Raw genomic sequence first — 27,807 nt, forward strand, 5'->3', positions numbered from 1 at the left:
ACATTTAGTATGATGTAAAGAGTGATATTCTGAGACAATTTGCAACTGGTTTTATTTAGCTTTTTATTCCAGTTTGCAATTTCTGCAATCTGGTTTCTATGGTCCAAATTACCCTAGCAGCCATGCACTGATTTGTAGAAGAGACTGGAATATAATTAGAGGAGGGTTTAGTAATACAAGCAATAAAAAGTTGCAGTAACAATACATTTGTAGCCTTACAAAGCCTTTGTTTTTTTTAGAAGGGGTCAGTGACCCCCATTTGAAAGCTGGAAAGAGTCCAAAGAAGAAGGCAAGTATATAAAAAAAAACTATAAAAAATGAAGACCAATTGAAAAGTTGCTTAGAATTGGCCATTCTATAACATGCTAAACGTTAACTCAAAGGTGAACCACATACACATATTTCTCCTATTTACACGAGGGATGCACCGAATTCAGGATTCAGTTCAGGATTCGGTTCAGGATTCGGCCAGGATTTGGCCAGGATTCGGCCTTTTCTGCCAGGCTGAACCGAATCTGAATCCTAATTTGCATATGCAAATTAGGGGCAGGAGGGAAATCACATGACTTTTTGTCACAAAACAAGGAAGTTAGAAATGTTTTCCCCTTCCGACCCATAATTTGCATATGCAAATCAAGATTTGGTTCGGTATACGGCCGAATCTTTCACGAAGAATTCGGGGGTTTAGCTGAATCCAAAATAGTGGATTCTGTGCATCCCTATTTACACACAATAGGAACATGGTAGATTCATTAATATTGGATCTCCAGATGTTGCTGAACTGTAAATCCCTATTTCTCAATAAATAACCTGCCCTCATTCCCGAATTCAATTTTGATAAACACTTAGTGCTCTTTGGGAGCGAAGTTGCCTTCCTAAAATCTTCACAGCTCACACATCTAATAACCCAGGGCTCTCAAGTCTAAAAAAAAATCACTGTCATTTTATTTTCAGAGCAATCTCTCTCGTCCTTTCTCGAACAATAGTTTGAGAAAGGAACACAAGTCGGGATCCAAATCAGCAAAATAGTGAAAATTGGAATCTTATAGGTAAAGCAGACTACAAATCCTAGCATGCTGCTATTGGGTACATGTCTGAGGATGCTGGGAAATGTAGTCAAGCAAGATCCAAGTAAAACCTGTGCATGCCCAACATCCTTAAAGGACCAAAAGTATGCTGGCAGTTTTAGTTCAGCAATCGATTTATTTATTTTTTACAGATTTCTGCCTTAGTCCAACAAATTTTTAATTTCTCCAGGCTGAAATGTTTTTTCCCCTTTAATTCTAGGAAACTAACATAGTAACATGATCTAATGAAAGAAAGATTGTATTAGTGACAGGGTCATGTGACTGGCAATCTGGGGGTTCTGGCAAATGCCAGAGGGGCTGCTATAAGGTGCCATAGATAATCAGTTATTAGTGGGCTGGTGGGGCTGTTTGGATCTCTGTGTGGGCTGATTGGGCCTCTGGGTACCTGAAATGCCAGGGCCTATTTTAATTATCAGTCCGGACCTGGTCATGTGTCAATATAAGGATCCCTTTGGGTCTGGGTGCTCTTACAGGGGATGTAGGATCTCAGGGAGATTCTCACTTCTTTGTTAAGCAAGAGGCAGACAATGGGGTTAACCCCTGCCTGAGCGAACGTCAGCCACACTGCAACTGTGAGGTAGCCCTGGGGCAAGCTGGCAGCCTTCAGAAAGACCCTCAGATAACAAGCCAGCAGGTAAGGGCCCCAGAAGACCAAGAAGAGAAAGGTGATGACATAGAACATCTTGCAGAGCCTTTTTTCTTGCTTGAACTCTTCCAGCACCACCAATCTCTTAATGTGGCCCTGGGTGCTCTGTCTCATTCCTACCAAGGTGGGGGGAGTGGGGCCCCTGCCGAACCCCGCGATCCAATTGGCAGCTGCTTGTCCTGCTGCTCCAGGTCCATGGAAGCTCCAGTTCTGGCTGATGGCTGGAGTCAGCTGGGCTGGTTTCATTTTACGGTGGTCATAAATGAAGAAGAGCAGTTTCATGTAGATAAAATGTGTGGCCCCTACAATGAAGGCCAACATGAGCAAGAAGCCCAGGCTGTCGTTGGCCTTGACATAGCGGTGCTCAAAGGTGCACTGCTCCTCCTCCCTGATGAACTTGTAGGTGCCCACCTCAAACACTGGAGGCAAGGCCATAGCGGTGGAGAGGATCCAGGCCATGGAGATGACAATGGCACAAGCCCAGCCCGTCATTCTCTTACAGTAGAACCTATGGTGGGCTATGGCCATGTACCTGGTGAGGCTGATGGAGAGCAGCATGAAGGCGGCATGAAAGCAAAGCAACACCGCCCCAAAGGCCATCATTCTGCAGCTCCACTTGCTGTAGCTCCACTGGGATCCGCTGCTGATGGACTTGAGCACCAGAGGGAAACAAAGCAGAGAGCGGATCAGATCCCCCAGGCACAGGTCCAACATCAGGTAATAGGGAGCCCGGCGCAGGCTCTTGTCCTTCAGAGCGATGAAAGCGAAGAGCAAATTGCCGGCCAGACTGACGCACGCGATCAGCCCCAGAGACGCCAGTTTGGCCACCGACACGCTGGGAATGTCCGTGGGGAGGAAGGACGCGTTGCTCTTCTCCAAATCATGGCCAGCCATGGACTCAGCAGCGGCAGACTGGGAGCGGATCCCTCGCAAAGCATGTGCGGCAGAGTCGGGGGCGCAGCGAGCAGCACAAAGCCCAGTAATGGATGCGCCGCCGTGCGACAATGTATCCAGCGCTGCAGCGACAATGTATCCGGGATGTGATGAGCAGGAATCGTTGGCTGCTGCTGATCTCTCTCTCATCTACTCTGCCTTCAACTGCAGCACAACCTCTTGGGAATTATGTGGATCTCTTAACTTCAATACAGTCTTTGTGTCAGAAACAAATACACCGTCATAATACATTTGTCCTCATTTGTGTCCTGTCTGTCTGTCTGTCTATCATTTATTATTTATCCTTTCATGTATCTCTCTATCTATCTATCATCTATCTATCATTATCTATCTATCTATCATTATCTATCTATCTATCTATCTATCTATCTATCTATCTATCTATCTATCTATCCATCTATCTATCATTATCTATCTATCTATCTATCTATCTATCTATCTATCCATCTATCTATCATTATCTATCTATCTATCTATCTATCTATCTATCTATCTATCCATCTATCATTATCTGTCAATCTATTTATCTATCTATCTATCTATTTATCTATCTATCTATTATCTATCTATCATCTATCTATCTATCTATCTATCGGTATCTACTATCTATCTATCTATCGACTATCTATCTATCTACTATCTATCATCTATCTATCTATCTAATCTGATCATCTACTATCTATCCATCTATCTATCTTCATTATCTGTCTATTCTATCTATCTATCTATCTATCTATCTATCTATCTATCTATCTATCTATCTATTATCTATCACTATCTATCTAGTCCTATCTATCATTATCTATCTATCTATCTATCTATACTCTATCTATCTTATCTATCTATCACTATCATCATTATCTATCACATCTATCTATATCCTATCTATCCTATCTATCTATCTATCTATCCTATATCCTTCTATCTATCTATCTTATCATCTATCTATCTATCTATCTATCTATCTATCTATCTATCTATCATCTATCTATCTATCTATCTATCATTATCTATCTATCTATCTATCTATCCATCTATCTATCTATCATCTATCTATCTATCTATCTATTATCTATCCTATCCATCTATCTACATTATCTATCTATCTATCTATCATCTATCTATCTATCTATCTATCTATCTATCTATCTATCTATCGATCTATCTATCATCTATCTATCTATATATCATTATCTATCTATCTATCTATCTATCTATCTATCTATCTATCTATCTATCTATCTATCCATCTATCATTTTCTATCTATCTATCTATCTATCTATCTATCTATCTATCTATCTATCTATCATCTATCTGTCTGTCTGTCTGTCTGTCTGTCTGTCTGTCTGTCTATCTATCTATCTATCTATCTATCCATCTATCACTATCTATCTATCTATCTATCTATCTATCTATCTATCTATCATTATCTATCTATCTATCTATCTATCTATCTATCTATCTATCTATCTATCTATCTATCTATCTATCTATCATCTATCTATCATTATCTATCTATCTATCTATCTATCTATCTATCTATCTATCTATCAATCATCTATCTATCTATCTATCTATCTATCTATCTATCATCTATCTATCTATCCATCCATCTATCTATCTATCCATCCATCTATCTATCATTATCTATCTATCTATCTATCTATCTATCTATCTATCTATCTATCTATCTATCTATCTATTATCTATCTATCTATCTATCTATCTATCTATCTATCTATCTATCTATCACTATCTGTCTATCCATCTATCATTATCTATCTATCTATCTATCTATCTATCTATCTATCTATCTATCCATCTATCTATCATTATCTATCTATCTATCTATTATCTATCTATCTATCATCTATCTATCTATCTATCTATCTATCTATCTATCTATCGATCTATCTATCATCTATCTATCTATATATCATTATCTATCTATCTATCTATCTATCTATCTATCTATCTATCTATCTATCTATCTGTCTGTCTGTCTGTCTGTCTGTCTGTCTGTCTGTCTGTCTGTCTGTCTGTCTGTCTGTCTGTCTGTCTATCTATCTATCTATCTATCTATCCATCTATCACTATCTATCTATCTATCTATCATTATCTATCTATCTATCTATCTATCTATCTATCTATCTATTATATCTATCTATCTATCTATCTATCTATCTATCATTATCTATCTATCTATCTATCATTATCTATCTATCTATCTATCTATCTATCTATCTATCTATCTATCTATCTATCTATCTATCTATCTATCTATCTATCTATCTATCTATCTATTATATCTATCTATCTATCTATCTATCTATCTATCTATCTATCATCTATCTATCAATCTATCATTATCTATCTATCTATCTATCTATCTATCTATCTATCTATCTATCTATCTATCTATCAATCATCTATCTATCTATCTATCTATCTATCTATCTATCTATCATCTATCTATCTATCTATCTATCTATCTATCTATCTATCTATCCATATTTAGCTATTAAACTAATTTATCATCTGTCAGTTGAATGGAGAAGTTTGGACACACCTCATCTATCTGTCTAGTTATCTTTCCAGCAGCAATTTTCCTCCATGTTACAACTTGTACCTTGTTAAACAAGTAACAACTAATTTTATAGAACTTCACAGAAATTTAAAAAAGGCTATTTGGCACAGGATCAATAGTGGTTATGTTCTACAGATCTTATCTGCTATCTGCTCAGCCTTTTCTCCTTTGAATGGCTGCCCCCATTGCTACACAGCAGCTTATTTATATAAACAATATCAGTGTTTCTAAAGCAAACACAACAGATTTACCAGTGCAGGGCAACACTGCATTATATTTGTATTACTTTAAAACACTTTTAATTTTTTGATGTTACTGTTCCTTTAAATGAGGATTTGCCTGGCAACTAGTACTGCAACACTTCACAGTACTGACATTCACATTAGTGTCTGTATATCAATGTGGTTGCTAGGCCAAAGAACAATAATGCGTCTCTGGCATTTGCCAGAATATACAAATTGCCAAACTGCTATTCCACACCCACTGTTTCTTCAAAAAAGATTTTATCCACAATTAAACTATAGGCACCATCTCACCTTACGGTACCTGCCATCCCACAGTCACACTCCTTTCCCAGAGACTATTATCCACTGTTACTATAGGCACCATCTCTCCCTACAACAGCCACAGTCCTGTCTTAGAGACTATTATCCCACTGTTACTATAGACACCATCTCTCCCTACTATACCTGCTATCCCACAGTCAAGGTCCCCATAGACGCAACGATTCTTCTTGCCGAACGACCGATTTTAGGGAAGTCCGACCAATCCTTCGAAATTATCGTGCGGTTAGTGGGATTCGAACGATCGTACATCTTACGATTTTTCGCCCGACATCTCTCAGGAAATTGATCGGCCAGGTCAAAAAATCTTTGTCGGTCCCAGTGCAATCTATCTATGTTTGCAGGGCCAAGCAGGCAGCTCCCCTTTGTTTTCCTGGCAAATTGGTCTTTTTAGTTGATGGTAAATTCATACGATCGTACGATCGTTCTGAGAAGATCGTGGTCTCACGATCAGGATCTGATCTTTTAAAAATCTCAACATCTATGGCCAGTTTCACACTCCCTTCCCAGAGACTATTATCCACTGTTACTATAGGCACCATCTCTCCCTACTATACCTGCTATCCCACAGTCACACTCCCTTCCCAGAGACTATTATCCACTGTTACTATAGACACCATCTCTCCCTACTATACCTGCTATCCCACAGTCACACTCCCTTCCCAGAGACTATTATCCCACTGTTACTATAGGCACCATCTCTCCCTACTATACCTGCTATCCCACAGTCACACTCCCTTCCCAGAGACTATTATCCACTGTTACTATAGACACCATCTCTCCCTACTATACCTGCTATCCCACAGTCACACTCCCTTCCCAGAGACTATTATCCCACTGTTACTATAGGCACCATCTCTCTCTACTATACCTGCTATCTCACAGTCACACTCCCTTCCCAGAGACTATTATCCCACTGTTACTATAGACACCATCTCTCCCTACTATACCTGCTATCCCACAGTCACACTCCCTTCCCAGAGACTATTATCCCACTGTTACTATAGACACCATCTCTCCCTACTATACCTGCTATCCCACAGTCACACTCCCTTCCCAGAGACTATTATCCCACTGTTACTATAGGCACCATCTCTCCCTACTATACCTGCTATCCCACAGTCAAACTCCCTTCCCAGAGACTATTATCCCACTGTTACTATAGACACCATCTCTCCCTACTATACCTGCTATCCCACAATCACACTCCCTTCCCAGAGACTATTATCCACTGTTACTATAGGCACCATCTCTCCCTACTATACCTGCTATCCCACAGTCACACTCCCTTCCCAGAGACTATTATCCCACTGTTACTATAGACACCATCTCTCCCTACTATACCTGCTATCCCACAGTCACACTCCCTTCCCAGAGACTATTATCCCACTGTTACTATAGGCACCATCTCTCCCTACTATACCTGCTATCCCACAGTCAAACTCCCTTCCCAGAGACTATTATCCCACTGTGACTATAGACACCATCTCTCCTGAGCAGCGCTGAAGCAAGTAGCGAAAGCGCTACTGACTGGGAGGGGGATTTCCCCTTTCTAAACAGTGGCGAAAATTCGCCAGCGTGTTTGCGCCTGGCGTCTTGGCGCCTGGCGTTGTTGCGCAGGCGCAAGAACGGGGGGGTGACGTCATCGCGCAGTGCGCATGCGCGCTTGTTCACAGGAACGACCTTATAAGGCAGCGCCTCCCACTGAGCTTCCTCTTGGCGCCCATAGCAGCTACAGGCACAACTTCTGAAATGGAGGACGCACTCCTGCAGCAGATCCAGGCTAGGATGGCACAAGAGGGTACAGAGTGGTTGCAGAACCTCCTCTACACTGGAAAAGATAAGGCAGCAGGCAGATCTGGGAGAGAAGGGGTAAGAGGCACCAGGGCTCGCCCTGTTCGCCGTTCTCGCCCACCCACTAGATTAAGCCCCAGTCCCCCTACAGCTCGTAAGAGAGCTCAGCCAGCCATAGTACCGGTGGTAACTTCTACACCGGCAGTAACAGCCCCACAGTTACAGGTGACTGCACAAGTTCATGCATCTGCAGAACCAACCGTAGCTGGATTGCAGTCACGTTTACACTCCCCAGGTCATGTTAGTTGTGGTCAAGGGCATATGCAAAGTCGTTCCCCATCGCCTTCCGTGATCCCCCCCTCCCCCCGGACATGTGGTGGCCTACCAACTGGGGTTCGCACAGTGATGGGGGGCCCAGGGGCTAATTTAGTTGAGGAGCTTCATGATTCCATGGCATACAGCTCTGAGGAAAGAGAGCTGCCCAATTTTGATACGGCACCATCACAGGCTATTAGGCCTCAGCCTGTACTCACACCTGTGATTCATCGATCTCCTCCGCCCCTATTTAACCCTTCTCCCTTATACCATCCCGGCTCCCGGCTTCCGGCCTCACTCCCTGCACATAGGGTTTCAAGCCAGTACAGGCTAGACAGGCGGGGATCACATGGTATGGGAGGGTCAGTAGCGGTTAGGGATCTTGCATCACAAGGTTCTGGCGGGTGTAAACGTCATTATAGTGCTGATAGGTCCCCAGATAGGTTTTTGGACAATAGGGGAGCCTCCAGGCATAGGCGCTACGGTCCGGGGTACAGTGACCACAGCTCATCCGCCTCCCGCGCACGAGACACCTCCTCCTCGGAGAGAGACTCTGTTCGCCTTAAGAGGAAGGCAGCTACTACAGTTCCTGCACCACAGTCAGCAACGGCTACTCTACCGGTTCCCAACCCATTGTTACAGGCTGGAAGTGATGGCATTTTGCCAAGCAGCGTACAACAGCATACAGGTGAGCATGCTTGTTTGGGTGCTTGGGATCAGCTGAAAGGTAATTCGGAAGTCCTTAATGCTTTGCGGTCCATTATGGGTAATTTACTAGGAACTGCTTCGGCAGCATCCCAACCCTCTTTAACTTGTCCTTTGAAAGACTCCTATTTTTGTGGTGTTACACCATTAGGGTGCCATATATCCACTGATATCAGGGAAAAAATTTGGCGCAATGAATATATTGACATATGGTCTTTAATTTCACCAGATCAGCCCACAGTTGACCGGGAGAGGCGTTTTGAAAAGCCTGAGGACAGAAAAGTTAAAGTAGCAAAGACTTTTGGAAATTGGCTACAAGCCTTTTCGGTGCTGGCCTGTGTAGTGGGCCAAAAATTTCCCAATAAATGTTCTGAGCTTTTCGTGTACTTGGATTTAATCTATGGGGCCTACAGGACACATGGGGGCGCTGCGTGGTGGAGATATGACGAGGAGTTCAGGAGTCGGTTAGCGCTTAAACCGGATCTGGGTTGGGATAGCAAGGCGACTGATGTTTGGCTTCGGTTGATGACCTCACAGAGGTCACAACCCTTTCAATATCCCGCTGCACAACATACCCTTGGGGCACCCAGTGCAGCGGCCACTAGACGCCCCGGTTCCTGCTGGTTGTTTAATGAGGGACACTGCAGGTTCTACAGCCTTTGTAAGTTCAAACACGAGTGTTCCACTTGCGGAGGAGCCCATTCGGCACTCCGATGCTTTAAGAAATTCAAACCTACTACCCGTATTGGCTCCGGTAAGCCAGAGGACCCCAGTGAGCGTACGAAGGATGTCCCCGTGGTTAGACAGTTATCCCAAGAAGCAGGAAGCCGCCCTACTTAGAGTTGGTTTTACCTATGGATTTTTCATCCCTTTTCAGTACTCGCCCTTTCCTACATTTGCTGAAAACTTGAAGAGTGCCGTTGACAACCCGGGGGTAGTTGCGCTGAAACTAGCTAAAGAAGTCCAGCTTGGCAGGGTAGCCGGCCCTTTTGACTATTTGCCTTTTCCCAATTTGCGGATGTCTCCTTTGGGCGTGGTACCTAAGAAGGAACCCGGAAAATTCCGGTTGATACACCACCTGTCTTACCCAAAGGGTACATCTGTGAATGATGGGATTAGCAAAGCGGCGGCAGCAGTGTCGTATATTTCCTTTGATCGGGCTGTCTCCTTGGTTAGGGCAGCCGGCTCAGGGGCGCTCCTTGCTAAGTCAGACATAGAATCAGCTTTCCGGCTCCTCCCGGTCCACAATGATTGCTTTCATTTGCTGGGGTGTCATTTCGACAATGCTATTTACTATGATATGTGCCTACCTATGGGCTGCGCAATCTCCTGCAGGTACTTTGAGGTTTTCAGCTCATTTTTGGAATGGGTAGTACGTACTGAAACGGGGTTCAATTCCGCGCTGCACTACCTTGACGATTTCCTTTTTGTGGGGCCCCGATTTTCCAAGGTGTGTGGTTCGTTGTTGAACGCATTCCAATTTTTCATGCAAAAATTTGGGGTACCGGTGGCTTTGGATAAAACCGAAGGCCCCACTACGGTTCTTTCTTTTTGGGCATAGAAATTGACTCCAATTTGATGGTTTTTAGGTTGCCACAAGACAAATTGCATAAATTGAAGGACGCCATCACGGTGGCTCGACTCTGCAAAAAGGTGACACTTCAACAAATGCAATCATTATTGGGGCTATTGGTTTTTGCCTGCCGCATTATGCCTATGGGCAGAGTGTTTTGCCGAAGGCTGTCTCTGGCCACTCGTGGTGCTGAAAAGCCCTATCACCACATTCGCATTACTAAACAGTTGCGAGAGGACTTAAGTGTCTGGCACTCTTTCCTAGGCATCTACAACGGCCATACTTGCTTATTGGGTGAGGAGGTCCGAAACAGTGAGGTGTCCTTATACACTGATGCGGCTGGTTCGACTGGGTTTGGAGCCGTACTTGGGAAATCCTGGTGTGCGGGTCCTTGGCCAGCCACCTGGCTCGAGCTTGGTCTTTGCAGGAACCTAACTTTATTGGAACTATTCCCCATCGTAGTTGCCCTTGAGCTCTGGGCTCCCGGCCTGGCCAATCGCAAGATTTGTTTTGGACGGACAATATGAGTGTGGTGCATTGCATTAACAGGTTATCTTCCTCCTCCCTTCCTGTTTTGGCTTTGCTGAGACATTTGGTGTATTTGTGCTTAGCCCATAACATTTGGTTTCGTGCTAGGCACGTTCCTGGGAAGGTCAACTCCATTGCTGATGCTCTTTCTCGTTTTCAGTGGTCCAGGTTTCGACTGCTGGCTCCCGAGGCGGACGAGGAGGGTACGGAATGCCCAGCTTCCCTGTGGCCCCTGGTGGAGACGAATTTATGAGTTTGATACAGGCATCGGTTACGGCAGCGACATGGAAGGGTTACGGTAATGCTTGGACTGAGTGGGTACAAATGGGGCATGGCAGGTCCTTAGCCAGTGAGGCTGACAGGCTGCAACTCACAATAGATTATTTGTTACAGTTGAGGGCAGAGGGCTATTCTGCCACAGTGGCTCAGAGACGTCTGTCGGGGCTTGCTTTTTATTTTAAGTTGGCGGGTTGGCATGACGTGACGAAACATTTTGTAATTTCCCAGGCGCTTAAAGGGTGGAAGAAGGAAGTAGTTAACAGGGAGAGCCGCCGGCCCGTCTCTTTTGCCCTGCTATGGCAGTTAATTTTGGGTCTGCGGCAGGCAGTTAGTTCCCCTTATGAGATTTCCCTGTTTCAAACTGCTTTTAGCCTGGCATTTTTTGGTGCTCTTCGCATCAGCGAGCTGGTCCCCATGAGTAAGGTCAAACCAGGTGGCCTCCAGGCGGAGGACGTTATTCTTGGTAACTCTTTCATCCGCTTCCGAATCCGTAAATCTAAAACGGACATCTATGGGCAAGGGACTTGGGTGACTCTTTCGGCAATTGATGACGTAGCTTGCCCAGCAAGGCTTGCGACCGCATTTGCGGCGGTTCGGAAGCAGGGTGAGTGTTTTTTGTCTCATGAGGATGGTTCACCTCTGACTAGATATCAGTTTGATACTATTTTTAAGAAATGCTTGACTGCGTTGGGGCTCAACTCCAAGGAGTTTGGGACTCATTCCTTTCGAATAGGGGCAGCCACGGAGGCTAGTGTTCAGGGCCTGAGTGAGGATCAGGTGAAGTGCATAGGCAGATGGAAATCGAAATGTTATGCTGGATACATTCGACCACAGCTTCTTACTAACTGAATTTTCTTTACAGACGGATCATCTCCTGTGGTGCTTCTGGTGGGGCACTCATACATCTGTCGAGCGGCACTGCGTGCGGAGAATCGTCCAGGGGAAAAAACCTTGGTTTTTCCGGCACACGTGTGATTTGGCGAGGCATCAGTGGCATGCGGTGGCTGCAAGTACTCCCTGAGGTGGTTCGCTTTAGCCGAGCTTATGATGGCCCGCTGGTACTGGTAATTCACGCTGGGGGTAATGATTTGTGCCAAGTTCGGGTAGCTGAGTTTATTTCTCTCATAAAATCCGATATGGTTCGTTTCCCCCCATTTTTTATGGATTTGGTTGTAGTTTGGTCTGAGTTGGTGCCCAGGTTGGCGTGGAGGGGTGCCCGCAATGTTGCTGCAGTTGATAGATCCCGCACCCTGCTTAATCAGAGAATCTCGCGTTTTGTGCGTAGCCAGGGCTGGGTGGTGGTTCGGCACCGGCAATTGGAAACGGATACCCCCTTGTTAGCTGACGGGGTTCACCTTAATGAGGCCGGTCTAGATATATTTTTGTCGGGCTTGCGCGATGGTGTAGGGAGAGCCATTTCTCTTCTGGGTGGAGGTCGGAGTTCGGTGTAGGATTACACGAACTCCTAGTGGCGGTTATTGATCCTTTGCCTGTATTCGGCCTAGTATAAAAGGCGACACCACATGCCCACTGCACACAGTGGCCGGCATTCGGGGGGTAAGATATATAAGGTCATATACTTGACAGTTAACGAGATACGTTTTGAAATGGCAAGGATCGGGAATTAAATAAATATATACAGTATAAATAAAGCTGTAGCCGACTTTCACCCACTATTCTGTTTCAGTGTGTTTTATTCATAATTTAGCATTAAAGGGCTTATCCCTAGCTGGGGAATAAAGGTTAAGTTCCATAGGCTTAAACATCTTCACAGTCTGAGCAGCGCTGAAGCAAGTAGCGAAAGCGCTACTGACTGGGAGGGGGATTTCCCCTTTCTAAACAGTGGCGAAAATTCACCAGCGTGTTTGCGCCTGGCGTCTTGGCGCCTGGCGTTGTTGCGCAGGCGCAAGAACGGGGGGGTGACGTCATCGCGCAGTGCGCATGCGCGCTTGTTCACAGGAACGACCTTATAAGGCAGCGCCTCCCACTGAGCTTCCTCTTGGCGCCCATAGCAGCTACAGGCACAACTTCCCGCCCACCCACCCGGTGATAAATGATTCCATTGTTGTGTTGTTATGTTTTATAAAAAAAAAAAAAAAAAAAGGGGGACGAGGTCTGATGTTGTTCATTTTAATGTATATTTGTTGGATTTCAGTGTTCTTGTCACAGCGTGGCGGTTATTGATCCTTTGCCTGTATTCGGCCTAGTATAAAAGGCGACACCACATGCCCACTGCACACAGTGGCCGGCATTCGGGGGGTAAGATATATAAGGTCATATACTTGACAGTTAACGAGATACGTTTTGAAATGGCAAGGATCGGGAATTAAATAAATATATACAGTATAAATAAAGCTGTGGCCGACTTTCACCCACTATTCTGTTTCAGTGTGTTTTATTCATAATTTAGCATTAAAGGGCTTATCCCTAGCTGGGGAATAAAGGTTAAGTTCCATAGGCTTAAACATCTTCACAGTCCTACTATACCTGCTATCCCACAGTCACACTCCCTTCCCAGAGACTATTATCCCACTGTTACTATAGGCACCATCTCTCCCTACTATACCTGCTATCCCACAGTCAAACTCCCTTCCCAGAGACTATTATCCCACTGTTACTATAGGCACCATCTCTCCCTACTATACCACATATACTATGCCACAGTAACAGTCCATTCCCAGGCGCTATTATCCCAGGTGTCCCAGCTTTGCCTATAATGGCTGCATTGCTTCCTTTAAAAAAGCTCTTTGAGTCCCATGGGAGAAAAGAGCTATATACAAATGATCCAATTTACCTGCTATCCCACAGTACCTCCCCATTGCTATAGGATATATATATATATATATATATATATATATATATATATATATATATATATATATATATATATATATATATATATATATATATATATATATATATATATATATATATATATATGCAGCACCTCTCCCTGCTATCCTCTGTAAAGACAATTTTAAGTGGGTTATATGTTTTTGGTATGTGGAGTGTCAAAAATTGGCCCCTGTGTTGCCTCCCATTGGCTTGAATAAGTAACTCTCAGGATGAAATGAGCCAGTAGTGCAAGGCATAAAGAATCAGCAGCCAACAGTTGCAATTTTAGCCCCTTTTTGAAGGCTGAACCAGTGACATAACTACAACTTACAAATAATAAAAAGTGCTAGATGTACCACTGTCTCCATCATACTAAATTTTAATTTAAAAGTTAACAACACCCAGTTCAGTCGTTTGCAGATTATTCACTAGAAATAAAGACTTTTTTTCTATTTGTGACCGTTTCATTCTTAAGCTTCTTGTGTGTTTCTAAAGCAATTCTAGAAGGGGGGTCACTGACTCTGTAAATTGATCTAAATTGATAGATTTAGTTGATACATTTCTTATTGTTGACCCTGCTGAACAGAATCACTAAGTTTCATTAAAGGCAGCTGTTAGAATTGATACAATAGTTGCTAATATTCCCCATGGATCCTACTGAGAAATGTATCAACTTTTGGAGCAAATTATAACAGTTCAGAACCTGCACTTGGGCTCACTGAGCTGCCAGACTGAAACACCAGAGACATGAACATTAAACTTTAAACTATAATTTTGAAAAACCGGTAAAAATTAGAAAAAATGTAAAGCCATTGAAAAAAAGTCTTTAATTTTGGTGAACAATTTGAAAAAAAAACGGAACTGAAAAATGTTCCTTTAAGCACATGTGCTGTACACATTGTACAATGAGCAGGGCCCTCTAATTCTATCACTCTATAACCCTTATTAGCTACATTATTGAAAGACCCCTGTTCATTATAAATTAATGTAAAGCGATGCATAACTTGTTGGAGCTATGTAAATAAATGATGAAGAAAATGCAATCAAGCTGCCTAATTTTGCCCAGCATGTGGGCAGCCAGATAAGGTAGAGATCCTATTGATCTTGCTATGTATTGCCAGCTGTATAGGCAGCTTCAGGCTCTGAATCACGTTGATTGCATCTAGACGTCCACATACCACCCATGTGCACACCCCTTAAATGGCAGGTATTATAGGTTCAAGGCAAATTATGGGTGAAAAATAGAGATTAAAGTTGACAGTACGTGGGACAATAAAAGCTGCCAATTTGGTCTTTCCTGGTGGAATCAGCAGCTCATTGGCCTATGTATGGGACTCATTTATGGTGAAAATTGACCAAATATTACATAGTAACATAGTAAGTTAGGTTAAAAAAAAGTCCATCAAGTACAAACTTTTAACTTTAACCCGCCTAACTGCCAGTTGATCCAGAGGAAGGCAAAAAAAAAAAAACCATTAGAAGCCTCTCCAATTTGCCTCAGAGGGGAAAAAATCCTTCCTGACTCCAAATTGGCAATGGGACCAGTCCCTGGATCAACTTGTACTATGAGCTATCTCCCATATCCCTGTATTCCCTCACTTGCTAAACACCATCCAACCCCTTCTTAAATCTATCTAATGTATCAGCCTATACCACTGATTCAGGGAGAGAATTCCACATCTTCACAGCGATAACTATATATATAAAAAAAAAAAAACATCCGAATATTTAAAGGGATACTGTCATGGGAAAACATTTTTCAGTTAATTGTGCTGCTCCAGCAGAATTCTGCACTGAAATCCATTTCTCAAAAGAGCAAACAGATTTTTTTATATTCAGTTTTGAAATCTAACATGGGGCTAGACATTTTGTCAATTTCCCAGCTGCCCCAAGTCATGTGACTTGTGCTCTGATAAACTTCAATCACTCTTTACTGCTGTACTGCAAGTTGGAGTGATATCACCCCCTTCCCTTTTCCCCCCAGCAGCCAAACAAAAGAACAATGGGAAGGTAACCAGATAACAGCTCAATAGTAAAAACCCATGTCTCACTGAGACACATTCAGTTACATTGAGAAGGAAAAACAGCAGCCTGCCAGAAAGCATATCTCTCCTGAAGTGCAGGCACAAGTCACATGACTGGGGGCAGCTGGGTAATTGACAAAATGTCTAGCCCCATGTCAGATTTCAAAATTGAATATAAAAAAATCTGTTTGCTCTTTTGAGAAATGGATTTCAGTGCAGAATTCTGCTGGAGCAGCACTATTAACTGATTCATTTTGAAAAAATGTATTTTCCCATGACAGTATCCCTTTAAGCGGAACCTCTTTTCTTCTAATCGAATGGGTGACCTTGTATCAGCTGGAAAGACCTACTGGTAAATAAAACATTAGAGAGATTATTATATGCTCCCCTTATACTGTATATTTATACAGTGCCGGGCAAAGTCGCTACGTCGCCCCCCCTGCTGTATTGAAGAGCACATGCGGCGATGACGCACAAATGCGCATGAGCCGATGACGCGCACACTTGCGAAGTGCCGAAATGACGTCACGCTGGCGAATTTTTGTTGTTAGCCACTTTGCCCCTTTAGTAAATTTCCCCCACAGAGAGCTGATCTTTACAACTTTACACCGGTTTTGTACTTTGCTTCTCCTTAGTAACTGAGCCCAGGCTGTTTGGATTAGGCCAGGAGGTTCTAAGTAAAGTGAAAAAGCAGAGAAAGTAAACAGAATAATTAAAACGTAATTAAATACTTCATTCTGACCATAACAGCTTATTATTAGAAGGGTAATGCAAAGCCTATACAAGCTTCTCCCTCTCGCTGAGGCTGCTGGGAGATACAGAAGCTCAATACAATTTCTACTGCATAGGCAAAACCGCAGCCAATCCGTGCTGAGCTTCCGCCTTGTGACGTCGGCAGAAGCGACCAATAAGGAGGCGAGAGGAGCTCCGCGCGCCTTTCGCTTGTTGCTATAGCGGCAAGTGACGTTCTCAGCGTTTGTCATCGGACGCAGTGGTGACGGCTATGTCGGGGGCGGAGTTCCAGCGTCGGGTCCGCAGGAAGATGGCGCTCCCCGTGGCTCCTGCCGACCGGCGACTTCAGCCTGAGCCCGACGAGCAGGTGCACCTTAACCACCGGGAGCTTGGAGAGCTGGACCTGCCGCAGGAGCCAGACACCGAGGGAATTCCGCTCAATTCACCCTGGACTTTCTGGCTGGACAGGTACTGAGGGAAGAGACCGGGTGGGAGGCGCTTCCTGCGATGACAGGGGCTCAGGGGTCGGGGAGACACTTGGGAGAAGAATTGTGAGACTATTCAGTAATGGGTGAGTGCTGAGGCGATACCATTTGTAGGGGAGGTAGGACACTGACACTGTAGGACACTGACAAGTTTCAGTGTTGGTTTATGCAGAGCCGGATTAAGACTAAACAGGGCCCTAGGCAAGGTAGTGCTTCTGGGGCCCCCCCATCTCGAACCACCTAAAGTTACAGTTACAAAAGAAGCACTGCTATACTAGCGCACCTTTATTATGACAGTTCTTTTAAAAGTTCAGTAGTAACACTGTTGGCAATCTGACAGAAGGTATTCCTTCTGTTCATTGTTTTAAGAATACACTCTGCATTAACCTATTTCTTCAGAAAAGACATCAATTGATTGTTGTTTATCCATTCCTATTCTTTAATAGAGTGCTACTCAAATAAAATAATAAGGTTGTAATAGACAAACCTACACAGCATTTACTTCTTCATACTCAAAGTCAGACCAAGGGTTAATTTATAAATTTAATTAGCTAACAAAAAGCAGCATGTCCAGTACTGAACACAAAAAGTATGCCCATAAAATAAATATGAAATACTGCCATTATTATTGCAGAAATAGCAGCAATATGATGAAAATATAGCCACAGTTACAAAAACACTTGAGCCACAGATAATAAGAAACATTGTAAAACAGGGTAAGCTTCCCAAATATAATAACCAATAATAAATTATTAGTTAGCTTTTAATGACTTTGTGAACTTAGATTAATGAATTCTAACAAGAATTATGTCAGGAATTGGGAATCAGTTGCATTAAAGACTTGTTCCACATTTGCATAAAAATTAATCTGCAGCCAGATGAGACAACTAGACTATTAGAAATGTTGCAGCTAATTGGGAAGACTAGAGTATTAGTATTAGAAGTGTTTTGCAGCCAGATGAAGAGATGAGAATATTAGAATTGTTTTGCAGCCAGATGAGAAGACTAGGGTAAAATAATTCTTTTGTAGCTAGATGAGAAGATTAGGATATTAGAATTGTTTTGCAGTCAGATGAGACTAGGATATTAGAATTATTCTGCAGTCGGATGAGAAGAGTAGAATATTAGAATTGTTTTGCAGCTAGATGAGACACTAGGGTATTAGAATTTTTCTGCAGCCAGATAAGAAGACTAGAGTATTAGACTTCTTTTGCAGTCAGATGAGAAGACTTGAGTATAAGAATTATTTTGCAGCCAGATGAGATGATTAGAGTTTTAGAATCATTTTCATTAGCTCTATGAACTCCTCTACTATGGAAGATGACGTAGTTGCTTACCCCTCAGTCTTACTCACCATACGTCTTTTATATGCTGCTCAAGAAATGGATCATTTTTAGCATGAAGCTCTGGTACTCACTGAAATCTCCCATTCTGTGGTGATCCAAATAGCTTATCAGTTCCCCTGAATGGTAGCCTAAGGAACTTTACAACACTGACAATCCAAGCAGATTTCTTTTCATGAGCTAGTTGTTCAAAGAAGAGCATGGTTTTGCAGTCAGGTGAGAAGACTAGGGTAAAATATTTCTTTTGTAGCGAGATGAAAAGATTAGGGTATTAGAATTAGACTTTGTGCACTTAGATTAATGAACTCTAAGAATTATGTCAGGAATTGGGAATCAGTTGCATTAAAGACTTGTTCCAAATTTGCATAAAAATTAATCTGCAGCCAGATGAGACAACTAGACTATTAGAAATGTTGCAGCTAATTGGGAAGACTAGAGTATTAGTATTAGAAGTCTTTTGCAGCCAGATGAAAAGATGAGAATATTAGAATTGTTTTGCAGTCAGATGAGAAGACGAGAATATTAGAATTGTTTTGCAGTCAGATGAGAAGACGAGAATATTAGAATTGTTTTGCAGACAGATTTCTTTTCATGAACTGGTTGTTCAAAAAAGAGCATGGTCTATTCATCATTATTTATTTTCCTTAGTTCTTTAGTCATATAACTTGTAATATCAGTATATGATTGTTTTACATACAAATACATATTTTGAACTAGATTTGTAAAACAATATTCACACACATTTTAAAACAGGGTAAGTCTCCCCAATATAATAACAAATTATGATGTAGCTTTTAATGATTTAAAATAATTCTTACAGCCAGATGAGTAGACTAGGGTACATTTTTTTGCAGCCATATCAGGTGAGTAGGGTTTTAGAAATATTTTGCAGCCATATGAGACAATGAATTAGAATTTCAACATTTAGAAATAAAGAAGCTGGTGAAGGGATTTCATGACTTGTGTACCAAGCCTTGTACTGTTTGCTGAGCAGCTAACAATTACAAATTAACTTTACGTACTTTTTGCTTAGCAAAAGAATCCACAATGTCATCAAAGTCAAGTTGTCTGACTAAAGCGGATTCCACAGCTAGCAAAGAAAGGGCTGATAACCTTTCTTGGCCCATGGTAGTTCTTCTTTCATTTTTTATCCTTTTCAAACAGGAAAATGATCTTTCTCCACTGGCATTGGTTACAGACATGCATAAAAACATACGTAGCAAGGTTTCAGTATTTGGAAATGTTTTTTGCAAGTCCCTGGCAATTATATATTGCCTCATTGCCATTGGGCACACCATGGATTCCTGGGGTATCAATGCAGAAAATTGTAAAAATTCTTCTGTAAAACAGTCTTCGAGATCCTCTGGGTAGTTTTTTTGCAATTTGTCTGCAGAGCTGCGTAAATCTGATATTGGCAAGTTTGTATTAAAAATATCAAAACGGTTATTCAAGCATTCATAGCACTGATTCCTTCTTTTAAGCTCTGCAATAAGAGAATCTGTTAATACATAGAATGTTTCAGTGATAAATTTGTTTCTTGCTGACATATGTTGGTTAACATCATCAAATGGTGATTCATCAGCAAATGTTTTGCGTTTTTTTAAGCCGTTTTCCTTCTCCTGCATATGTATGGTCTCTAGTTAGCTTTTTAGCTTCTAGTTCATATGTGTCAAATGAATCCCTAATTATTTGCACATATGCAATCAATGAGTTATAAAGTATGACTACTTCTGAAAGACAGATTTTGGTGTTTTGTAAAGTTTTACTAGTCGCATTTAGCCTTTCTAAGATGTTTCCCCACACCACAAGAAGAATGGCGGTTTCAAAGTGGTTGAGTTTTCCCAATAAGGACTTTGCCTCATGTTGGACTCTTACTTGGTGATCAGACGACTCTAATTCTCTGAGAGCATTTTTCACATACTGAAAACCGATTCTCAGTGCTTTAGTAGCATCAGAACGAGCAGCCCATCTTGTGCCAGACAGACCTTTTACAGAAAGATTTCCAGGAGCTTTGCAAAGCTCATTTTTAAGAATGTTCCATCGATGAGTGGATGAAGAAAAAAAAACATAGATGCACTCCAATAGATTAAAAAATGTAGCTGCTTTAAGACAGGATTCTGCAGCACATGTTCCAACCAAATTCAGTGAATGTGCAGAACAAGGCACATAATATGCCAACTGATTGATTGCACGAATTCTAGCTTGCAATCCATTGTATCTGCCAGACATATTGCTAGCGTTATCGTAGCTTTGGCCTCTGCAATCCTGAATATTAATTTTCAATACAGCCAGGAATGACAACACAGTATTTTCAAGATGTTCTCCTGTATGAGAATAGATTGGAACAAACCCCAGTAACCGTTCCACAGGCCCATCTTTGTTAACATAACGTAGTACAATTGCTAGCTGATCAACATGACTGAGATCTGGTGTGGAATCTACAATTAAAGAAAAATATTTGGCAGTGTATAGCTCTTGCACTATTACTTGAGCAACTTTATTTCCCATTAACTCGATGAACTCCTCTACTATGGTAGATGACATGTAGTTGCTTACCCCTCTGCCTGACCCACCATACTTCTTTATATGCTGCTCAAGAAATGGGTCATATTTAGCAATAAGCTCTAGTATTCCCAGAAATGCCCCATTCTGTGGGGATCCAAATAGCTCATCAGTTCCCCTGAATGGTAAGCCACGTTCACCAAGGAACTTTACAACATCGACAACCCTTCTTAAAACTTCCCGCCAGTACTTCTGTTCATGAACTTCTTGTTCAATAAGAGCGCGGTCTATTCGGCATTCAGGGTTTGCCCTGTCTGTGAATATGAAAACACACTTGCGATGATCAGGTGAATTCTCATGCTCCCTTAATCTTGCAGCAGCATTTTTCCAGTCATTAAAGCCCGATGTTGCAAGGGCATGAGACAAACTACTATAAAGTTTACACGGCACACAGAATATAGTTCCTGTTGAGGGTGAGTAGATCATCCAATCACGAGTAATACATTCAGCATTATTTCTTTTCCGTATGAATAGTTCTTTAGTCAGATACCTTGTAATATCAGTATATGTTCTTTTAGATGCAGAGTAGTCCACATACTTATTTTGAATTTGATTCTTAGAAAAATATTCACGCAAATCTTCAGAAATGTTACTTCCCCACTCAGCAGGATCATTAGAGTAACTCTTAAAGGAGAAGGAAAGGTTAAAACTAAGTAAGCCTTATCAGAAAGGTCCATCTAAATATACCAGTAAACCCCCAAAGTAGTGCTGCTCTGAGTCCCCTGTCAAAAGAAACACTGCATTTATTTCCTTCTATTGTGTACTCATGGGCTTCTGTATCAGACTTCCTGTTTTCAGCTTAAACCTCATTGCCCTGGGCAAGAGCATGCTCAGTTTGCTCCTTTTCCCCACCCCCCTCCCTTCTCTACTGTAATCTGAGCCCAGAGCAGGGAGAGACTCAGGCAGGAAGTGATGTCACACCATGTTAATACTGCAGCTCCTATCCTTAACAAACAGAGAGTTTCTAGAGCTTTTTACTCAGGTATGGTAAAACATTCTACAGAATAAATATAGCATTCTAGCTTGCACTATTGCAGCTAATCTATTGGCAATAAAATGCCTCCGTAACTTTCCTTCTCCTTTAATGATATTTTTGATAGCATTTGAAGTTGTTGTAATTTCTGGTATAGCAGATATGGACTGCTGGGATTGGGAAACTGGGGCATAATCTCCAGTTTCTTCATAGTCCATGGTCAATGGGCTTTGCACCATAGTAGCTACTTCTGTATCTCTAGTGCTTTTGGTGATTATAGTACAAACAGCATGACTGGATGACTGGATGACGACTTCATCATCATCATTAGGATGTAATGCACGGCTTACTATAGTTTGATCAGTGTCAGCAACTTGACTTATGGAGCAACTTGTTCCTTGTTCATCAGGCTGAGGTGTATTAGAATCTACACGGCTTTTGCTGGATTTATGATGAGCAGAAGGAATTACTCCTTGCTCCAAATTGGAGATAGAGACAGCATATGTATTTGTAGCATTAGGATGCGCTGCAGTACTATCTATACTTGTGGTGAAACTTGTTCCTTGTTCATCACCATCAGGCTGAACAAGCTGATGCTTTGGTACTAAAAAAGATTGCATATACGTCTTTTGTTTTACTGTCTCTTTTTGCTCTTTATTTTTCTTTCTCCTTTTAGCAGCCCCTGAGGCATGCCTATACAGATTCTTCGACATACCTTCTATTGTCTTTTTACAACCCTGTTTATAACTGGAAACCCTAGACAACCCTTAGAATTCTTCTGCAGCCAGATGAGATGAGTATTAGAACTATTTTGCAGCCACCAACCAGATTAGACTAGAATATTAGAACTGTTTTGCAACCAGACGAGAAGACTAGAACTGTTTTTCAGCCAGACGAGGCTAGAATATTAAAACTGTTTTGCAACCAGACGAGAAGACTAGGTTATTAGAACTGTTTTGCAGCAACCAGCCAGATTAGGCTAGAATATTAGAACTGTTTTGCAGCCAGATGAGACTAGAATATTAGAACTGTTTTGCAACCAGACAAGAAAACTAGGGTATTAGAACTGTTTTGCAGCCACCAGCCAGATTAGGCTAGAACTAGAATATTAGAACTGTTTTGTAGCCAGATGAGACTAGAATATTAGAACTGTTTTGCAACCAGACAAGAAAACTAGGGTATTAGAACTGTTTTGCAGCCACCAGCCAGATTAGGCTAGAACTAGAATATTAGAACTGTTTTGTAGCCAGATGAGACTAGAATATTAGAACTGTTTTGCAACCAGACAAGGAAACTAGGGTATTAGAACTGTTTTGCAGCCACCAGCCAGATTAGGCTAGAATATTAGAACTGTTTTGCAACCAGACTATGGTATTAGAACTGTTTTGCAGCCAGATGAGACTAGAATATTAGAACTGTTTTGCAACCAGACAAGAAAACTAGGGTATTAGAACTGTTTTGCAGCCACCAGCCAGATTAGGCTAGAACTAGAATATTAGAACTGTTTTGTAGCCAGATGAGACTAGAATATTAGAACTGTTTTGCAACCAGACAAGAAAACTAGGGTATTAGAACTGTTTTGCAGCCACCAGCCAGATTAGGCTAGAACTAGAATATTAGAACTGTTTTGTAGCCAGATGAGACTAGAATATTAGAACTGTTTTGCAACCAGACAAGGAAACTAGGGTATTAGAACTGTTTTGCAGCCACCAGCCAGATTAGGCTAGAATATTAGAACTGTTTTGCAACCAGACTATGGTATTAGAACTGTTTTGCAGCCAGATGAGACTAGAATATTAGAACTGTTTTGCAACCAGACAAGAAAACTAGGGTATTAGAACTGTTTTGCAGCCACCAGCCAGATTAGGCTAGAACTAGAATATTAGAACTGTTTTGTAGCCAGATGAGACTAGAATATTAGAACTGTTTTGCAACCAGACAAGGAAACTAGGGTATTAGAACTGTTTTGCAGCCACCAGCCAGATTAGGCTAGAATATTAGAACTGTTTTGCAACCAGGACTATGGTATTAGAACTGTTTTGCAGCCAGATGAGACTAGAATATTCTACCCGTTTTGCAACCAAATGAGAAGACTAGAATATTATAACTGTCTTGGAGCTAGATGAGGAGACTAGATGATTTTATACCAGAATAGAATTATTAATTTGCACTCAGCTCAGTTGTAGCTTTGGTTGGTCTTGCAACCTGCATGGCTGCCGGGTCCCCTCCCTCACTCCTTTCAGAGCCAGTCAGACAGTCCCACTTTCAGAGACCCTTCTCAAATTATTTTACACACCGATATTTTGTATTTTTGTTTTTTAAAAAAAATTTCGTTTTTTTCTGTAGTTTTTAGTTTTTTTCTAGGTTTTTTTTTCTCAGTTCTGATTGCCCCCTCACTCACTGCAGAATCAGTTGAACAGTTCCACCACTGCCCCACAGACCCTTTTGAATTATTTTTACCCCCAGATCACACTGTTACTTCCAAATGGCTGCAGCACAGCCTGCCCCTCCTCCACCCCACAAGCCAGTCACAGCCCCACTCCCACAGACTCTTTACAAATTATTTTGCCCCCCAATTTTTTTTTGTATTTTTGTTTTGTAGTTTTTTTGGTGTTTTTTTGTAGTTTTTATTTTTTTTTTAGTTTTTTTCTAGTTTTTTTTTCTCAGTTCTGTCTGCCCCCTCACTCACTGCAGAATCAGTTGAACAGTTCCACTGCCCCACAGACACTTTTGAAATATTTTGACCCCCAGATCACAGTCACACTGTTAGTTTCAAATTGCTGCAGCACAGCCTGCCCCCTCCTCCCCCTCACAAGCCAGTCACAGCCCCTTTACAAATTATTTTGCCCCCAAATTTTTTTTTGTATTTTTGTTTTGTAGTTTTTTTTGGTGTTTTTTGTAGTTTTTATTTTTTTTTGTTTTTTTCTAGGTTTTTTTTCTCAGTTCTGTCTCTGCCCCCTCACTCACTGCAGAATCAGTTGAACAGTTCCACTTTCAATTTCCCCCCTAGCGCCAGAAGCCAGATGCCCAGCCCAAGATCACGTTCAAATGGCTAGAAATTAGAAAACAGCCTGCCAGCCTGGCCTAGTAACTGCCCCCTTCCTCTTCCCTCCCTCCCTCACAAGCCAAGCCAGCAGACAGTCGGACAGTCCCAGACCAGTAGTCTTCAAAAATATATTAGGCAAGCCGCAATTTAAAAAAAACAATTCGGGCTGCAGGCAGCCAGCAGGCACTGTTTGCTGCACAGGCAGACGGACCAGCAGATAAACAATTAGTTAGGCCGCAACCTGCAAGGATTTGTGGCAAATCAGTCACACAGTGTGTAAGAGAGCTCCTCCAGTCTAAACTTTTAGGCGCCAACTGAACGCTCACTGCGCACAACCGAGCTTTTATAATGTGCGCCATGATGTCAGCGCGCAGGCGCGCCGTGACGTCAGCGCGCAGGCGCGCCGTGACTTCAGCGCGCAGGCGCGCCGTGACGTCTGGGCGCAGGCGCGCCGTGACGGCAGCGCGCACGCCGAGATCAGCGGCGACAGACTGACAGGTGACTGACAACAGCACAACTGTGGGGGGCCCGGACCCGGAAGTTTTTAGAGGTATTTTTTTCCCGGCCCGGGCCCCCTAGAGCTAGGCGGGCCCTAGGCAGCCGCCTAGGGCGCCTAGTGGGTAATCCGGCCCTGAACGTCCTATACTGAGTTGCTGATTGTTTTGGGGGCCCAGTAACTCGTCCCTATTCCACTTGATCTATTTAGTATGGGAGACCCCAGGGGTGAGAGAGAATACAGTTCTGTGGATGCAGATCCCCCAGAAGCCCCTATGACTTGGATGATTTGTGCTCTCAGACTAAACTTGGTCACTAACCCCCTGGCCTTGAGGCAGAGCCACCTGTTGGGCTGTAAGAGCAGCACTTTGTTTTCTGTGCTGTCCAGCAATCTCTCTACGCTCTCCTACCCGGAACTCCCTCTAAAGCTGGTCACAGACGTGCACATTTACCTTTATATCAGACAAGCGATCATTAGGCGCCGTCTCCTCACCTGCCATTAGCCATTCAAGTAGTAAAAGACTGTGAAACAGCGCTTCTCAAGGAAGCTCAGGGGAAGACGGCAAGAAAAGATGAGCGGAGAATAATTCCACATACAATGTATTCGATTTTTATTTTTCACCACCTCTTTGTGTGAAGTCTCTCTACTGATCACCTTCGCGTGAAAACCCACTCCTTACTTCAACGGAACAAAGTGGCACTTGCTCAAAACTCTTTGTGATTCACATCCAAAAAAATGGATGGCTACTTACAGACGTTTTATATCGGTTTATGCTGATCAATCATTAAAGTTGTCCACTTCTTATAGTGTAAAATCTCTAGTGCATTTTTTCCTAGTGAATCCGGATTGGGATCTGGACAACTTTAATGATTGATAAGCATAAAACGTCTGTAAGTAGCCATCCATTAAATAATGAAGACTAATTGAAAAGTTGATTAGAATGAGCAATTCTATAACATACTAAAAGATAACTTAAAGGAATCCTGTCATCAGAAAACATGTTTTTTTCAAAACACATCAGTTAATAGTGCTACTACAGCAGAATTCTGCACTGAAATCCATTTCTCAAAAGAGCAAACAGATTTTTGTAATAATCAATTTTGAAATCTGACATGGGGCTAGACATTTTGTCAGTTTCCCAGCTGCCCCTGGTCATGTGACTTGTGCCTGCACTTTAGGAGAGAAATGCTTTCTGGCAGGCTGCTGTTTTTCCTTCTCAATGTAACTGAATGTGTCTCAGTGAGACATGGGTTTTTACTATTGAGTGTTGTTCTTAGATCTACCAGGTGTCAGGGAGCCGGGATGCTCCCACCAGGGAGGTTGTCAGGATCGAGGAGGAAGCCCTCTTGAGGGAGCAAGTTCGCGGTGTCCAAAGGGTTAATCAAAAGAGTAGTCGAGATCCAGGCAAAAGTTCACAGGCAGGCAGATATCTGCAAAGTCCAAAGTCCAGGCAAAGGGTCAGAATATAAATCAGGAACAAGATATAGCAATAAAGCTTCACAGGAAACCCAGGATACTATAGGGAAAGTAGTCCTATACTTGGGCGCCATTCTGGCGTCTAGTTGGCGTTTTTATTTTGAATTTGGCGCCATTGTGACGTCATTGACGCCCTTGCACCGACGTCGGCGCGCTGACGTCATCGCGCCGGCGCCGCTACCCACGTGGCGGCCATGGGCGCCGCCATTTTGGAAGCGACGCCGGCAAGGAGGGACGCGCCGCCCGGAGCTCTTGGACCTGCTCCGGGCGGCGATCGTGACAGTACCCCCCCCCACGGGGGGCCTCCGGACCACCAGGACTTGGCTTCTGGGGAAATTTGGAGTGGAACTCCCTCACCAGACGAGGAGCATGGACATCAGAGCATCCTTCCCAGGAGCATTCTTCAGGGCCGAAGCCTTTCCACTTGATGAGGTACTGAAAAGAGCCCCTGGAGATCCTGGAGTCAAGGATCTTCTCCACCTCATATTCTTGTTGGACATCCACAGAGATAGTTGGAGGGGAAGGCTGGACCACGGAAAAGCGGTTGGAGGTGGCGGGTTTCACCAAGGAGACATGAAACACGTTGGGAATTCGCATCTCAGGGGGAAGCTGAAGTCTGACAGCCACAGGATTGATCACCTCCAAAATGGGAAATGGACCTACGAACCTCGGACCCAACTTAGGAGATGGTACCTTCAACCGAATGTTCCTGGAAGACAACCAGACTTTATCACCGACCTTGTAGGGAGGAGAGGGTCTACGTCTACGATCTGCAAACGACTTGTGAACCAGAGCACTCTTC

General features: G+C 42.7%; 3 protein-coding genes across 3 annotated transcripts in view; 2 read left to right on the forward strand and 1 right to left on the reverse strand.

Annotated features, from left to right (window-relative positions):
• Positions 1 to 650: 650 nt before the first annotated feature.
• Positions 651 to 2,938, reverse strand: gpr27.L (G protein-coupled receptor 27 L homeolog). The gene has a single exon (XM_018257199.2). It carries the CDS (start codon positions 2,815 to 2,817, stop codon positions 1,516 to 1,518), a length of 1,302 nt encoding a protein of 433 aa, XP_018112688.1. The 5' UTR covers positions 2,818 to 2,938; the 3' UTR covers positions 651 to 1,515.
• Positions 2,939 to 10,729: 7,791 nt separating this feature from the next.
• LOC121403126 lies at positions 10,730 to 13,505 on the forward strand. Its single transcript, XM_041590885.1, has 2 exons — positions 10,730 to 11,052; positions 11,896 to 13,505. Exons 1-2 carry the CDS (start codon positions 10,895 to 10,897, stop codon positions 12,482 to 12,484), a joined length of 747 nt encoding a protein of 248 aa, XP_041446819.1. The 5' UTR covers positions 10,730 to 10,894; the 3' UTR covers positions 12,485 to 13,505.
• Positions 13,506 to 16,846: 3,341 nt separating this feature from the next.
• eif4e3.L (eukaryotic translation initiation factor 4E family member 3 L homeolog) overlaps positions 16,847 to 27,807 on the forward strand; it is a gene marked incomplete at its 5' end in the record, with an annotated part of 47,351 nt that continues 36,390 nt past the window's right edge. The window contains 1 exon segment of the mRNA NM_001091206.1: positions 16,847 to 17,092. Coding sequence (NP_001084675.1) covers positions 16,935 to 17,092 — 158 coding nt within the window.

The sequence above is a fragment of the Xenopus laevis genome, chromosome 4L, assembly GCF_017654675.1.
Source record: "Xenopus laevis strain J_2021 chromosome 4L, Xenopus_laevis_v10.1, whole genome shotgun sequence".
Classification (NCBI taxonomy): domain Eukaryota; kingdom Metazoa; phylum Chordata; class Amphibia; order Anura; family Pipidae; genus Xenopus; species Xenopus laevis.